This window comes from Varanus komodoensis, unplaced genomic scaffold, assembly GCF_004798865.1.
Source record: "Varanus komodoensis strain SLA01 unplaced genomic scaffold, ASM479886v1 scaffold5, whole genome shotgun sequence".
NCBI classification, from domain to species: domain Eukaryota; kingdom Metazoa; phylum Chordata; class Lepidosauria; order Squamata; family Varanidae; genus Varanus; species Varanus komodoensis.
The window spans coordinates 37,152,574-37,169,013 of NW_025336087.1; the positions used below are offsets into that span (position 1 = coordinate 37,152,574).

Genomic DNA, 16,440 nt, shown 5'->3' on the forward strand with positions numbered 1-16,440 from the left:
AAGTCAAGTATAAAAGTTTGTTCTCAATTTCACCTACTTAATTTTTCCAAGTATAAACAAAATATCTTTTTTCTTTCGTCTGTAGGAAAAAATGGAAGTTACAGGAACTTTCAAGCAACTAAAAATTAAGTTGGTGCGGGAAGGATTTAATCCATCTACAATCAGTGATCCGCTTTATTTTTTGGACAGTTCAAATAAGTCGTACATTCTGTTAACCAAAGAAGTACATGATAAGATCTTACGTGGTCAGTTCAAACTTTAATGTTTACTTATTAACAAGAATTTGTGCAATCAAGTACATGCAAAAGAACAAAAGTTTAAACAGGGTTTTGTAGCTATCAGTGTGGTCTCCGGGGTAAAATTTGTACGTTCAGAATTTTAGTTAATATTTGGCAGAGAATGTATTGATTTCTGTCAACTTTCTCTGTTTTACTCTCAGTGCATACTGATTATTTTCTACTGCTCAGCATAAGTAAGTCTTGTTGAATGCAATAAGACTTACTCTCAGGTAAGTGTCTACAGGATTGTAGACTAGAGAGCCAGGGTGGCAGATTGTTGGACTGAGACTCAGCAGATCAGGATTCTAGTCCCCACTGGGCCATGAGACTCTCAAGGAGACTTTAAGCCAGTCACTGACTCTCAGCCTAATCTACCTCACAAGGTTGTTTGTGGGATTAAAATGGAGAGGAGAAGGGGGATTGTGTTAGCCACCTGGCAACCCTTGTAGGAAAAAGGGTGGGGTACATATATAATAAAATGCACAGAGTGTCAGATTTAGCTACATATAGTTAAATACACTGGCCTAATCTATTACATTTTTGACAAGAAAGTCATCTTAAGCTTCCTGTATGTTTGTATAAAAGACACAAGTAAAGGATGTTTAGAGTGAAGAATAACAGAGCTACAGTGTAGTTATCTTATGTTGTGTATTTAATGGTGTTTGGTTCCTCACGGTATTCAACTAAAATTTATTTTTAACGAAATAGTTCCAAAGAGAAGAAATAATTTTGTAATTTTGCATTGTTAACTCAGTGAAAACTTGTTTTTAGATATTTCTGCTACAATTGAGTAACATCCTCTTTATTTTCTTATGCTTTCTAATTTTAATATCTTCTGAATCATAAAGGTATTCCATATTCTGTTGTTATATTAACCCTCTTCACTAATCTCTTCAAAATACATTTGGGTTCAGAAAGAAATGAATTAGGCTGAAACCTACATATGCTTACCAGAGCTTAAGTCGAATTGAATTGAATAGGGCTTACTATTGAGTAGATTAACACAGAGGTGTGTTGTTAACATTTATTTTGAGCCTAAAAACAGAGATTACACATGATATTTTTCCTATACTGGTATAGGGGAAGAACACCTGTGTACGCAGTCATGTGAAAGACAAAACATGATGTTTCCATGTTTGGAACAAGTTTAGAAATAGTGCCTTCTTAAAAGGTGTATGGGAAGTAAAATACACAGATATCCATTACAAGAGGTACGAGATTTATCCCTACCTCCATGGAAGAAAGATGCCATTTCTAAAGCAGCCATCAAAGTTGTCCTAGCCATATGTCAAGATTTATTTTAATACATTAAAAAAAATCTTGGGGGTGGGGTTGCACCAGAATGTACACAAGGTGGATCACAAGAAAGAATTGAAAAGTGTATTTCTTGTATCCTGACACTTGAGATAGTTCCACATAAGACTTTTATCTTACAAGCATACTGTGTAAAAGCACAGGAGTTTATGGGGTGGGTGTCTGGACTATGTTTTCTTCAATTTATAGCTCTCCTAGATTTTCCCATGGTTTCATCCATCTTTTTTCTTACCAGAAGAATAGCAGTTAAGGAATAATACAATAGATGCACAATCACTTTTAATCATTTGTACCAGGAACACTCTAGTGGAAGCATGCACAGTGTTTAAGAATATCTGTGTGATCTTTCAGATTTATCTTGAAATTAAGTTTGCCAGGGTCCTAGAAATGTACAGCTTAGATCCATAACTGATCTGTGCAAAATGAAAGGAACTTCTACTCATGCAAACCCTTCCACCACAAATTGTGGTGATTTCACTTCCTGCCTAGCATCTCTTGTCAAAACCCATTCTGTTCCAGAGGTGTTTCCAGTTCCCAGAAACAGATTTTCCTTCAGAGCGAAATTAGAATCATGAAACCCCCAATCCATTCACAGAACAAAAGTTAGGAACTAATGCAGTGTAGAAACAGGGATCACTGTTGGTAAGGAAATGGATACCCACACCCAAAAGCAGCAATCCTATATATGCTTACTTAGAGAGCCAGTGTGATATAGTGGTTAATTGCATGGGATTGGGAATAAGGTGATCTGAAATCTAGTCCCTGATCAGCCATGGAGCCAACTGGGTGAGGTTGGGCCAGTCACAGACTCTCAGCCCACAAGCTTCTTGTTGTGGGGATAAGACTGGGAGTGGGAGAAGTAGAATGATATAAGTTGCTTTGAGCTGTTTAAAAATAAAAGTGTGGGATAAAAATCTAATAAATACATAGGAATAAGTCATTGCATTTAACAGGACTTACTTATAAACAGACATGTACAGGATTGTGCTGTAAGGCATATTTCAGCACTGACATTGATATGCATGATGTTCTCCATGAAGATTCTGCAAAAGCAAGATACACCATAAAAAGCTTAAAACATGTCTAGAACCATTCTGATGAAACAGAAGTGCCCAGAAATTTCTAGTCAGCAGTGAAAATGACTATGACATTTTCATAACAATGAAATAAAAATATAAATTCTTCAAATGTTCTTATTGACTTAATTACAAGCAAGATCGTATGGTTTTGTTTATTTTAAGGGGCTATATGTCTGTCATAGCTGCAAGACCATGAAACGTGGACACTTGAAACTTGGCATGCATACCAAGGCTGCAGTTCAGGATTGTTTGATTTTTAAAACATATAATTAATTTTAGTTAATTTTTCTCTGTGTTTGAAGCCTGAAGTATATTCATTCAGCAGGTAACTGGTGCCAACCTTTGCAGTCAATAAAATATGTGTGGAACAAGTTATATGGCCCTTGCCATTGCTTTGGGACAGCTCCCATTAATGAGTGGAAGAAACAGGTCCATCCCTTGAGCCGCTGTAGAAGCTTAACCTGGCTGGGCAAGGTCTACAGGTTCCAGTAAACATGAATGGGCACAATGTGCCTGAGTTAGAGTGCTGTGTAATTTTTCTGGAAGGCATCACTAAGCAATATTCTAATCCATGCAAACTTGCATCTGTTCCCAGGTAAACAATAGAAGGTAGTGATGAGAACCCCAGCTTCATGGTAAAACGTGCTTCAGTCACTGGTATCTCTAGTTAAAATGCGCAGGTGGCAGATGAAGTCTTTTTCTTAGACTCTGGAGAACCACTGCTGGTTAGAATAGATACTGAGTGTGGGGAATGAAAGAGGCAGTTGTTCTTGGCAGGCATTTCAGGGTCAGGGTGACACCAGCTCTTTGGTTGAAGACGAAGCCTTGAAAGAGAGGCCTGCAGACACAGAGTTGGCAAGAGGCTGCCATCTCCAGCTCTTCTGGAAGACCCCGAGAACTGATAGGGCCTGGGAGTCCCAGGAAGAGACATGGGAGACTGTATGACGTGGCATTGGGAGAGAAAGGCTAGCCAGCTAGAGGGCCTGCGTATGCCTAGTCTCCAGAGGGGGACTCCCAGATGTGTAGCTTCCAGGGCTACTCAGAAATAGTTTCTAGTAGGGTTCAACAAACTGCTCTGTGCATGCTCAGAGCCTCTTCTATGTTGGCTATAGCTTGCTGGATGTCGCCTGGAAAGAAAGAACTTTTGCCAAAGAACTGTTTGTCGTCTGAGAGAGAGAAGGGAGAAACCCATATGGTCAAATAAATAAATGAATAGTCCAGCCTGGTATGGGAAAACTTTCTATAATTTTCCTTCAATTTAAAATTATGAAATGTATGCATACACTACTTTAACTGGGTGACTTTGGGCCAGTCACTGGCTCTCAGCTGAACCTATCTCACAGGGTTGCTGTGAGGGTACAGTTGAATAGAAAAGAATTATGTAAGCCACCTTGGGCTCCTTGAGAGGAAAAAGGTGGGACATAAATATAATAATACTAAAGAACCAACATGTGAATATAGTTTTGTTCCAATTTTCTCTTGGTAGTTTTATCATCATACCCTTAGGGTACATTTGAATTAGCTTGTTTCCCAGGATCTATCCCTAGAATAATTGCTATATAACCACCACAGCTTTAGAGGGGACACTGATTGGAACTTAACTTCCAGACTGGTTGCAAGAAAAATGCATTGTCAGCAAACTTTCCCTGCAAGATTTAGAAAGGTTCCAGCCTTTCATTTGAAACCAGCCTATCTAGATGAGCATCCAAAAGCCTGCCACCTAGACAGAATGGCATTTCAGGCAGCCAAAAATATGTTGTGTATTCCCAGCCCAGCAGATCCACATGGACAAGAGCATATTTGCCAGCTTGGGGGTGCTACATTTCAAGTAAGAGGCTTCCTAGAATAGAAAGATCTATTTCAGGGGTCTCAAACTCACCTGGGGGCCACTGGAAGTAGAGTCTGGGTGAGGCTGGACCGCATCAAGCGGTGGTGGTGGGCCGCTCATCCTGCAGCCTGCCCAGGTGCCGCTGGCGCTTTGAAGGCCTCAGGGCCCCTCCCCTGTGCCCTGCCCGTCCCGGCAATTGGCCCGCGGGCCGCGAGTTTGAGACCCCTGATCTATTTGGTTCAGGAGATAGAATAAGCAGTGACAGGAATGATGGAGACTGCCATCTGTTTACAATAGCCGTCTGTAAGTACAGTGCAACTATATTGTCAGTGGGGATGATTACTAAAACCTGAGTGATATAGTCATAGTCATACAAAGTAATCAGGCCTGCAGCAAGAAGGAAAGAGCTGCAAGTGTGAACCTTGCATCCAGCAAAGATCATCAGCAGAATATTCCTGAATAAGAATCTCTAGCCTGAGCAGCTTAGCTATGAGTAGATCTGGTTTGAAGGCTTCCAGGCTACCATTTGATAAAAATAAGAATTAAATCATTAACAAATAATGGTCTATTCCATCATCCGCTGAAATTTCTGCTTTTCTAGCAAAGGTACAGGAGCCTTGTTTTCCTTGCCCTATCCTAGGTACCAAGATGCAGGGGTACAAAGATGTACAGGTATGAAGAAAATACTTGTGGCACTATCCAGGTGAAGTTACACATTTTAAGTTCCTTTGATTTAGGAGAGAACTAAGCATGGGCTTAACTAATCCACTGAAATCAGTCTTAAACATGTTTACATTATTTAAACAGTTGCATTTGTGCTGTTCATTTGCAATATGTCCAGTAGTATATATTTAATGGATTTCCCTTATTTGTTCTATCATGAATACAAGTAGAAACTGGATCATAATCTGATTGATTTCCATACAGTAAATGAAAAAAGACACTTACCATGCTATTACCAGATTTTGTTGTCGTTGCTGGCCTGACCATTCTTTATAGAAATAATCTGAATTAACTGCTTCTTTTTCAGTTTTAAATTTTTAGTGTAATATGAGAAGGAAGCATGAAGGCTTAGCCCTCATGTTCTAGCTTTTCACTTTGGAAGTGTTATTTATGGACACACAGAGATAAATAAATGGTAAAACATCATTAGCTATATACTGACTATGAGAAATATAAATAAAAATGATTGAATGAGTGAATGACTATAAACCCAAAGTATTACCAAAACAAATATATCAGTATGGTATGTATGTGTTACATGGAAGACACATTCTGTTTCAGAAAAGCAGCAGTCACCCAAATGACATATTTTCTGCTAATTTGTGAGTCAAGCAGGAATTTGTACTGAAAGCATAATTCAAGTTCAGGAGTTGATACGAATCAGCAACTCAGCTCTCTACACAAGTCCTGAAGCAATTACCCTACTGCTCCCAATTATAATATATTCCTGGAGGCAAGCAGCCGGCTGTCAGTTTTAGAACTGTGCTTCCCTTTTCTATCCCCATATTCAAAATAATACATTTTCGTTTATGCCTGAAATATTGCACACAATTCAGAGATAAGGGCACAATTTCAGATGCAGTTCTGATTTCCATAATAGTTCGACCTAAAAGGCTAACAAATGGACGTATGTGTATGCACTGAAGTAGAGAAATTGATGTATACCTAGAGTAAGCAGCTGCAAACAAGGACAGGGTACCTAAACCTTTGATCTGAGTACAGAACATCTCAGCTTTGTAGCATCTTATGCAAATGACATCTCAAAATTCCATCATCAGTTTGGGTGTTAAAAGTGCAACAGCACTGTCCTCTTTGGCATCTGGCCACATCTTGTGGGCGAGAATCCTGCAATTCTTATTAGAACACTGGCGTGTCCCTATAAGGGTTTCTAGAAAGAATACAATTTAAACATTGGCTGATAGCAAGGAAGACTTACCAGGCAAGTGTGCAGAAAAAGGAAGGTTAGTTTACATAGCTTGAGAGCTTGATATAACAAACTATAGAGCTTAGTAGGGCAAGTGTTAGTTAAGTTGTTCAGGGGCCATAGGCGTTTGAGAGGCTATCCACAATTTAGAGAAATACCCTCAAAACCAGTGCTTTATATAAATCATTCCAATACTATTCAGAAATTAGGACACACACACACACAAAAGAAAAAAGGGGGGAAAGGAAAAGTGCTTGGAAGAAATCTTCACTTATTAAAACTGTGTTTAATAGGAAGAATCTGATAGGTCAGTAGACTGAGCAAACAAAAAGTGGGTAAAGACTTCAGCTGACAGTGTATAATGAAATAACGAAGAGAAGGTTAGAGTGCTTTACATGAGTACTGTAATGGCAAAGAATCCATAATCTAGAAATGATGTGTGGAAGGAAGCCAAAAAAAAAATCTAAAAAAATGGAATGGAATGGAATGGAAATACACGAATGTCATTGTGAAGGATAACCCACCAAAATTGCACAGGATTGCAAGGATCTCTGATTGTGAGAACTGCATCTCAGCAGGCAGTTTCTTTCATGGCTGCCTCTTCCACACAGAAAAAAGCACATGTGCCCTTTGTGTATAATGTCACAGGTGATGACAGTCTACTTTCCCAACATGATGGAAACATGAAATATATGCATAACTTCTGAGAAGCTCTGTGTATGAATTTACATGAACTTACATACATAGACTTTCCAGATAGACACTATCTCTGTAGGAGGTTGTTATGTGTGATGCTGCACTGAGTCATCTACTGAGTTGTTAGCCAGACCCAAAGGAATGGATAACATCCAGCTCTAACTTCATTTCGTCAAATCTAGGTGAAGCTGTGCTTTTTGAATCAGTATCTCAGTGCAGTAATAGATTCAATAAACTGAATCTCAACCTGGAGAAATCAGACATAATGTTTAGTGGATGGAACTTTTGCCCAGTTGAGTATCGTTTTAGAGGAATATTCACTCCCTTAAACAATTACGTCTACAGTTGGGGTGGGGTAGGGGTGCTCTTGGATCCAACAGTGTATTTAGAGCACAGATAAGCTTCAGACCATGAGGTAATTTAACCTGTTCTGTCTGCCATCTGGTCCAATAAGGCTTGGTTCCTCTCCCAAGCTGTGCCCTTTCAGGACTAAGGGAGAGGAATTTCTACCATGACCTCCAAGAGTTCCCCCAGGTGTCACACACCTTCCTACTTGGGAGGGTGATTGGCATCCTGTGTGCTTTATCCATGCTACATCTGCCAAAAGTGATTGGGCCAAAGCCCCCACACAGCAAAGCTGGGCCCTACACTGGATGGAGGCTTTAGCCAGGACACCGTTGCCGTACATGAGCATTCCTCAGTCAAGGAATGCCCACTCTCTGGATCCCTAAGTGTCAGGATCTGGGCTGCACTGGTTGTCAGAACCGGTATTCACAGGATCAGTCCTAAATCTGCTGGAGTTCTCATTCTACTGATGAGTGCCAGCTTCGAGTCCTGGAGAGGAGCTGTATGAAAGGAAGCTGCTCCATCTATAATTGGTTTCAGCAACCTAGGTTTTCTTGTAGCTGTAATGCCTCACCTTACCTGACTGTCCCTCCTGCTCCTGCCTTTCCTGCCTCCTGTCTTGCTATGTTGTGTCCTCAGCACAGGGCTTCCTATTTGCTGCCACGCCGGCATCCTGCCTGGCCTTTCCAGCTCCTGGTTCATGCTCCTGATTCCTTCCTTTCTGTGTTGCCTTGCTGTTGTGCCTGCCTCTTGCATGATTTGTATCCTGCTATGACCATGTATCCTGCCTTGCCATGTTGCTTCCTGCAAGCTCCTGCATTTTGCCTGACCCTTGCTGTATCTGGTTTGTGCTGTTTTGTGTATCCTGCCATGCCATATCTCCCATCCTGTTATCCTGTCCAAGGTAGCTGCTAGCTGCACCTCTGTTTGTCCTCCTGCTGCTTGACCCTTGGCTTGCTCCCGACCACATCCTTGTTCTGCCCTCATGCATTCTTCTGGTTCCTGACCTCAGCCTGTACCATGACTAGCATTTGGACTTTCCATTGAACCCTGCTTTTGGACTGTGTCTTTCCTGGAGTTCTGTTGCCCTGGTTCTGGTGCTTCAATTGCTCATGTTCCCTTGTCTCTGGCTGCCCATCTTCCAGCCCTGGACCCTGACACTGAGTGGGTTTGCCATGTGGAAGAGCACTCCACCTTGGTCAAGCACCTTGGACAAATATCCATCACCTCCCCAGTGGAAGAAGGCATGAAGTATGCAAAGCTCTTCCTAGTACTATTCCAGAAATGTCTTCCATATTTTCCCCCTGACCATTCTTATTTCATTCAACAGAACATAAGTTGATTTCCAGAAACATCAAAGCAGAAGAAAATATCCAAGAAATTATCATCAATGCAGTTTGGAATTATCTTTCAGTGCTCTGTAGAAGTATTTACCGTCCTTGACATTTCTCCATTGTATTGTGTTACAATCATTGGCACAGTCACTACTTCATGTATCCAAGATACTCAACATTGTAGTGATGTAAAATATTTTTATGGTGGCACAAATGTTAAGTGACCAAAACAAACTGGCACAGGTTGTAAGTGTTGCAGAGGACTTCTGCTATAGCAGCATTTGCACTGGAGTGAGTTGGTTAGAATCCTATCCCTTTTGGACTGTGTCTCATCCTAAGGTATTCAGTTATTGCCTTCACACTATACTGTACTCATTCTCCCCTGGAAAGAATCTAGACAATGTGATGTGAAGATTCCTCAGTAAAAGACATCTTAATCTTCAGAACTTTCAGATATTCCACTCTGCTATTCCAGGATACAAATTTCCACTCTGCAGCTATTTCCTTTATCCATGTTCTACCTTATAGACTGGGCCATTTATACAGTTCATACATGCCAACTCCTTTCTTCTTCTCCCTGATGGCTAGTTGGCCATCTCTGACAGAGAGGCTCATTTGCTTCCAGTATAGGGTTTTTTTTTTTTTTTGCAATCTCAATACCCCAGACCCTACTGGATCAGATGAAATGTCTATCTAGTCCAGCACTCCATAGCTCACAGTGGCACCCAGAAACAGGATATGAAAAGGAGAAAAATATCAAATTTCATGTGAAAAGTGCATCAGTCACTTTCCTTTAGCCCCCTCCACAGGCTGTGCAGCTGGCCACAATCACTCAGCTTCCCTGATCACCTTGCCTATGCTCACACACTGAGCATTAGGAAAAGCACATTCAGGTTTAGCTCAACACACATCAGCAATGTCCAGGAAGAGGAACCCTGCTGTGGGAAGTTCATGTGCGTAGGCTTTGCCCAGGTGAATTTTCACACTCAGTGTGTTAACATTGAGAAGTGGGAAGTTGGGGGGGGGGGGGAGTGCTATCCATCCTCAATGGCAAAGCTAGTTGTCTGTGGTAGTACTTGCTTATAATGTGTGAAGACCCTGCCACATGTGATATGAGTGAAGGAAGCTTTATTGGTGATAGATTTGGGATAATCATAAGCTTCACTGGGTGAACCTGAGTTCTAGTGTTGCAAAAGAGGGAGAGAAATGACTGTTATCCTTTTCAACTCCATGAATAATTTCATAAGCCTCTATTAAGTTACTTCTTAGACACCTTTCCCCCAGACCGAGAAATACTAAGAGCACAATCCTGTGCTTTTTTTAAACAGAAGTCCTACAAGTTCCAGTAGGGCACAGCTAGTCATATCAGCTGGGCAATGCTGCAAGTTATAGGATTATTTTTTTCTTAATATGTGTAGAATTGTGCCCTAAATGCTTTAACATTTCATAAGGAAAGTGGTCACTGTCCAGATTATGAAAAGAAATGTGAAACAGCTGGAAAGCAATGGCTATTGGACACTATAGAAACATATTAAAATCAAAATAATTAAGAACTTATTCTTTTGGTCAAAGGCAAGTTGACCCTGAGTTAAATAATTACATGACTCCTATGGAACACTGCAGAAGTCCAAGGGGCATCCTGGGTTTAGATTGTGGATTAAAGTGGATTAGATTATGGATTAGATTAGATTATGGATTAGATTGTGCTTAATAAAGCAACACCCCACATTCTTTCTGTCCACGTTCTTCTTACCTCTACCAGTTGTTAAAAGTGTATGACCTTCTAGATCGTCAGTGTTATGCAGGTGCCTTCCTACATACTTCTTTGTAGCAGACTTTAGGATGTGATGTGGGAGTGGGCAGATAACAGAGTGGATAACTTCAGTTTTTCTCTGCAAAACCCAAATCCAAGTCTGTTATACATTATCTATGCACTTGTAAAAGCTGCAATAAATTCATACTGAAGATGTAACACATTTAGTATTACCATGTACTGGATGTTAAATGTTCACTTTGTTTCTCTAGCAACACATGGTGAGTTAAAGCTGATTATATCAAAACAGCTAAGTAGATTGTCACTATCACTTTTCAATTAAGGAACTGGAATTGAGTCAAGTTGATTAATGGCCAGCTCATCCAACTGACTACTTTGAGAGCTTCTGTTCTAACAGCATTAAATGACTGGATGCAGTCATGAACTCAATTAGTACTGAGTAATTCAAATAATGGATAATTGGTCACTTGAATAGATTTTTTTCTGGTGGCAGTCTGCATAAAATATAGTGTTTACACGTACATGAACAGTTTTTTGATTCTGGCCCAATCATAACACTTTACACAATGTTTTGCTGCATCATAAGAGCTATTACCCAGAACTTACAGACTTGAGTGGATAAAGTGTAACTCCAGTGTTTCAGTGTGTGGATGAGACAGAGCTATATATGAGTTCAGAGTTATTGGTTAATAACTTTTATTTTATCCGAAGCTAGACTTATGTAGAAAGTTTCAGCAGGATTGAAAGAGTGGTTCAGGATACGTGGATGCTTTTTATTTGATGTCATTTTGAAGTTTAGGGTTTAGACTGCTGTCTAGATTCCCTGAATACTTCCTTCAGTTTCCAGTGGAATGGTCCCTTATAACACTGAGGAGAAATAGTGACACATTTGCTTGTGATGACATTTAGATTCTGGTAGCATGGCCAGTATTTCTAACACAGAAGATTTCAGAGACATGATACAAGCAGAAAAGCAAGGAAGTGGGCAGAAAAATACATTGAGAGGCTCACCTATACATAAGTGCAGGTTAAAAAAAGTAAGGGAACAAGAAAAGGGAAAGGGGATGTTAGGAACCAGTCCAGCGAGATTCTCCCCCTCCCCAGAGTTGACAGCAGCTGCTGTGAGAAAGAGGAATCAGACAAGGAGACAGAAGCAGGTGAGGACACATCAGGGCTTGTCACAGTTGGACTGCCCACCCCTGGCTCACATCCCCAGAGAAGTTAGTAGGGTCATTGTGCCAGCCGTACTGATGTTCTATTTAATTTTCTTCTCTTCTCTCTCATTCCCTTTTCCTTCTTTGTTGTTTTCCTTCTCTTCTCTCTCATTCCCTTTTCCTTCTTTGTTATATGGCAAACCTGCAGTCAGAGATTTTATTTTTTGGTCATTGCAATTGCTCCAGGATCCTTTTTTGTTTGAGGAGCAGGATAAAAATACTACAAACAAGCAAGCTGCCTTATATAGCAACAGAGCCCCATGAGCCCCAGAATCAAGTAAAGCTGCTATATAGAAGTATTTGTAAAAGAGAATTGTACTTTCTCCTTGCTTTCACCTGAAACCAAGCAATCCTGTTTGATTACTGCTATTACTTTCATTCAGTGCTTCTTTATAGGATGTCAAAACAGAATTTAGCCTTACAACAACACTGTGAAATAGATTAGGCCCAAAGCCCTATTGACCTCTCTTGTAAACTGTATTTAGGTGCGCTATTTGTGACTGGGATTGGGGACTAGGGGAATTGTATATTGGCTCCATGTAGTGGGGCAGATCAGAAGTGACCTTGGAACAGCTACAATGACGTGGCCAAAGCCATCCAATGACATTCTCAATGCAAAGGCATTTCAGAGGTTCTTACATTCATGCCTGCAACTTTTCTGATTAATCTCCAAAAAAGCAATTACAGATAATGTGGCGAGGAATATTAGAGACAACTGGGTGACTCTGGGCCAGTCACAGACATTCAACCTACCTCACAAGGGTTGCAGGAATACAACTGAAAGCAGAAGAATTATATAAGCCAGTTTGTTATAAGAAAAAAGCAGGATATAAATTTAATACATAAATTGAATTAAGGTGCAATCCTGCACAAGTTGAGATAGAAATAAGAGCTGTAACTTACAGCATTTCCCAGCTAGCATGGGTGGCTGAGAGATATTTATAGGCCTTATTTATGTCTAAATATGCATAGGATCATATCCCAAGACAAAGCTTGCAGTAAAATTACTTCAGTTAGCAAATCTTTTAACATTTTTTACTGGCTGCTGTACATATGCTGAAAGTCCAGGGCATGAGGCATCTGGATATGTTGTCTTGCTCAGGAGCTGCTCTTTTATAAGCATACTGTAATAATTGTATCCTCTCTCTTTCATACACGTTTTTCATTTTTTATTTATTCCAGCATTTCAGAGGGAAGCCTGCTAGGTCTGTCAAAAAAAGCTCATCTGGAAAGAACTTAGGTATCACAGAGAAAAGACTTGTTGCAGCAGTGCAACTAAGCTTTAGGACAGAGATTATGCTGGGGCATTGTGCAGGGACAGTCTCCTGGTAACAGAGGTGGATAATTGGTGCAGGCCCAAAGCTTATTTCTGGAGGCAGAAGTATGCCGAGTTCAGCTCCTTGTTCAGGTTGCTTCTGTACCTCTGAGCTGAATGAAGAGCTTGGAATCCAGCACTGGTCTATAGGGAAGGAACAGTCACTTCCTTAGAGTGACTGGCTGCCAAGCTGCCTTGAGCTATTCTGGTAATCTAACAAGTAGAGTTCCTGTAAGAAGCACAAGTAGGGTGCTTCCCCTAGAGATTTAGAGCCATAGCTTAATGGCAACTGCATAAATGTATGCATGGGTCACAAAGCTTTATGAAGAAAACAGCATATAAAAGAGTTTTGGATAATCCCATCTCTTTGATCTGGAACTGTGAAAATGTAATAGAGAATTTATTTCTGTGTAACCAATACAGATAACACTTAACTTTGCAGAACAGCTTTGCGATGACATTTGCTTTTGTTTCTGTTTAAGATAAGCAGAGGACCTGAAGTAAAGCATCTCATCTTTCTATACTCAAGTTCTGGTGTGTACTGCAGACCAGCTGCTTTGCGCAAACTGCTCCCTTCTTGGTTACCCCACCACAGTCCCCTTTGTGAGCTCAGTGTGCACAGTGGTGCTAGAGACGTACAGCCCCACGCTATGTGCCGATAATCTCATCTTTCCCATGTGGTGCTTCTATACTGGTGCTGGGCTATAAATGGGTCCAGATTTACAGCATCTCCAAACTCTGTTACTGAAACATGGGCAGGGCAGCTGTCAATGTGGGAGTGGCTTCTTTTAAATCCCCCACTCTTGCTGGAGAAAATGGGAGGAAATGCCCTGCGCCACGCTAGTGTAAAATTCCACTGTCAAAGCACGACTGTGGTCTGGCATGTACAGGACGTGGTACAAGTGTCATCTGTCCTGCTCAGAATTCGGCTCCGTTTTGACATTTCCCCAGTTGTATTGTCAGGGCCTGAATGGTTGCACCAGCAGGTTCTGCCAAGGCACCTTTGATATGGTTTGCTTAGACCACATTCTTCTAACATAGCAGGGCTTCTGTATCTCACATGCTGCCGACATGACAGGGTTCCTACCAAATCACACATCCCCTCTCCCAAAGGTCTTAACCATAAGATGGCTCCCTAAATGTCTACTTCGGGTTGACTTTTTAAAAAGAAGTATTTGCTAGTGAAGACTATTTTATCTTTCCAGGCTAACATGGGGTTATTACAGTTGTTATTGGTTTAAGAAAGATGCATAACTATGTCAGAGTGCATAACTGTGCTTTACAAATGCCTTGGACATTAGAAGCTAATGGTTTCCTTTTTTTTTTTTTTAAGGCAACAGTAAAGTTTGCTTTGTTCTCCAGTTTATCATAACTCAGGGTTTGTATTTACATACACGCACCGTCTTCTCCTCTTCGTGCGCAGGATATCCGCGATAAACGCTTGACCGGCAAAGCTCATGCCCTAAGGCGTTGCCGCACAGAATGAGCAGGAGGCACGCGTGGCAAGTGCCCGCTGGGAGAGCGGACATTCAACAGCGGAGCAAGCAGCTCCCTCGAGGAGCCGCCACGCCACAATTCCCGTCTAGACTGGCCTGGAGCAGGGGGAGGGGAGCGGGACGGAGGCAGGGAGGCAGGCATCCCTGCGGCCGCTCCCTTACAGCGCCGCCAGCAGCCCACCTGTGTCGTCCACAGCTCCAGCCAGCCGCCTGCCCGCCGGCTCGCCGCACACCCGCCAGAACCTCGTGCCTGCGAGCCTCGCAAGCGGGTCCGCTCTGCTGTGCGGACGGCACAGGGAAGGCGAGCGTGGCTGGAGGGCTCCTCGTTCAGCGGCGGCCGCCGATGGCGTGAGAAGAAAAACCGCGGATTGGGGAAAAGGGCAAGAGAGCGGCGGCACCGCCCCAACCTGTCTGGGTTCCGCCCGCCCCGGTAGGGGAGGGAAGGGCCGGCTACTATGGTGAGGAGGAGGAGCAGGAGCCGGGATTGGGGGCCGCCAGCGCCTCCCGTCTGGCCGGGCGGCGGCGGCGGCGGCGGCAGCAGGAGGAGGAGCTGCAGCAGCACTCTCGGCGGCGGCGCGGAACTGGAGCGGCTGCCCCCGAACATGGCGGCGGCGCAGCAGTCGCAGACGGAAGCCTCCGCCGCCGTCGCCGCTCCTCTCCTGTCGAGCGGGGGCGGCGGCGTCGGGGGAGCAGGCTCCGTGCCGGTGCTCTTCTGCTTCTCGGTGTTCGCCAGGCCTTCGACGGTGCCTCACGGCTCTGGCTACGAGACGCTGATCCAGAAGTTCCTGAGCCTCTACGGCGACCAGCTCGACATGCACCGCAAGTTCGTGGTGCAGCTCTTCTCCGAGGAGTGGAGCCAGTACATCGACCTGCCCAAGGGCTTTCTGGTGGGCGAGCGCTGCAAAGTGCGCCTCGTGCCGCTGCAGATACAGGTGGGTGAGAGCAGGCGCGCGCGCAGCACGGCGGACGGGCACGATTGGCGCGCGCCAGCCAGTCTAGCGGGTCTCCCTCCCCGGCAAGTAAAGGGAAGCCCTGCCCACCCTTGCGCGCACGCGCCCCAGCCTAGGAAAGGGGAGCTCCCTGCACGCCTCCAGTTCTCCGGCGGAGCAGGTGAAAGGTGTGGCAAGGTATTGCTGCCCACCTCTGGCAGGACAAGCGGATCGGAGCAGAACAAGCCTGGAAAACTCTGCCTTCCTCCCCAAAGGTGTTCCCCTACTGTGGTGCAAAAACGCAGAATCTTGTATAAATATGAGTCAGGGGCAATTGGGGGCGGTTTGGCTGTTCTCAGACAGAGAGTGCTTCTAGATATACCTGGCTTAGTCATCATTATAACAAACCTTTATATTAGGCCAATTCCACTATGGTAGGTTGGGAAGCTGATCTTGAGGGACAGTGACCTCATAAAGCCAGGCAGGAAGTTCTTAGCTCTAGGATGGTCGTTTGTTGGTCTGACTCACTTTAACAGGGTTTCCTTACATGCCTGTGTCAGAACTTGCATTTCCCCTTAAAATCACCATGGTCAGCAATGGACCAATTCAGAAATATGCTAATGAGGCCACCTACCTGATCATTACTTTTTGGGTGGAAGAACAAGACCCTACTTATTTGAGGAAAACTTTCCTCCTGCTTATTGAGAACAAAGCTTGCTCTAATTCTGGTGATGGAACATGACTTTCATCAGTATAAACATTTAATAAGAGTGAAGTGACAAATTCTTGTTCTTGATTTTTGCCAAGGATGTTCTCAAGGCATCAAGGAGGTGGTTTTTTTCCACTCATTCACAGATGCATAAACTTATCCATGAAACAAGTAAACTCCAGTAAGAAGAGAATTGATGTGT

General features: G+C 42.9%; 2 protein-coding genes across 5 annotated transcripts in view; both read left to right on the forward strand.

The window, feature by feature from the left end:
• Positions 1–539, forward strand: part of SLC27A6 (solute carrier family 27 member 6) — a 44,688-nt gene extending 44,149 nt beyond the window's left edge. For 2 of the 3 annotated variants that reach the window (XM_044446510.1, XM_044446512.1), the window contains one exon: positions 86–539. In XM_044446510.1, coding sequence (XP_044302445.1) covers positions 86–262 — 177 coding nt within the window. In that variant the 3' untranslated portion in view covers positions 263–539. The remainder of the gene's footprint in view (positions 1–85) is intronic. The other variant, XM_044446511.1, reaches the window with a different exon arrangement.
• Positions 540–15,081: 14,542 nt separating this feature from the next.
• Positions 15,082–16,440, forward strand: part of ISOC1 (isochorismatase domain containing 1) — a 15,187-nt gene continuing 13,828 nt past the window's right edge. Inside the window, exon 1 of one of the 2 annotated variants that reach the window (XM_044446751.1) lies at positions 15,082–15,532. In XM_044446751.1, coding sequence (XP_044302686.1) covers positions 15,203–15,532 — 330 coding nt within the window. In that variant the 5' untranslated portion in view covers positions 15,082–15,202. The remainder of the gene's footprint in view (positions 15,533–16,440) is intronic. The other variant, XM_044446750.1, reaches the window with a different exon arrangement.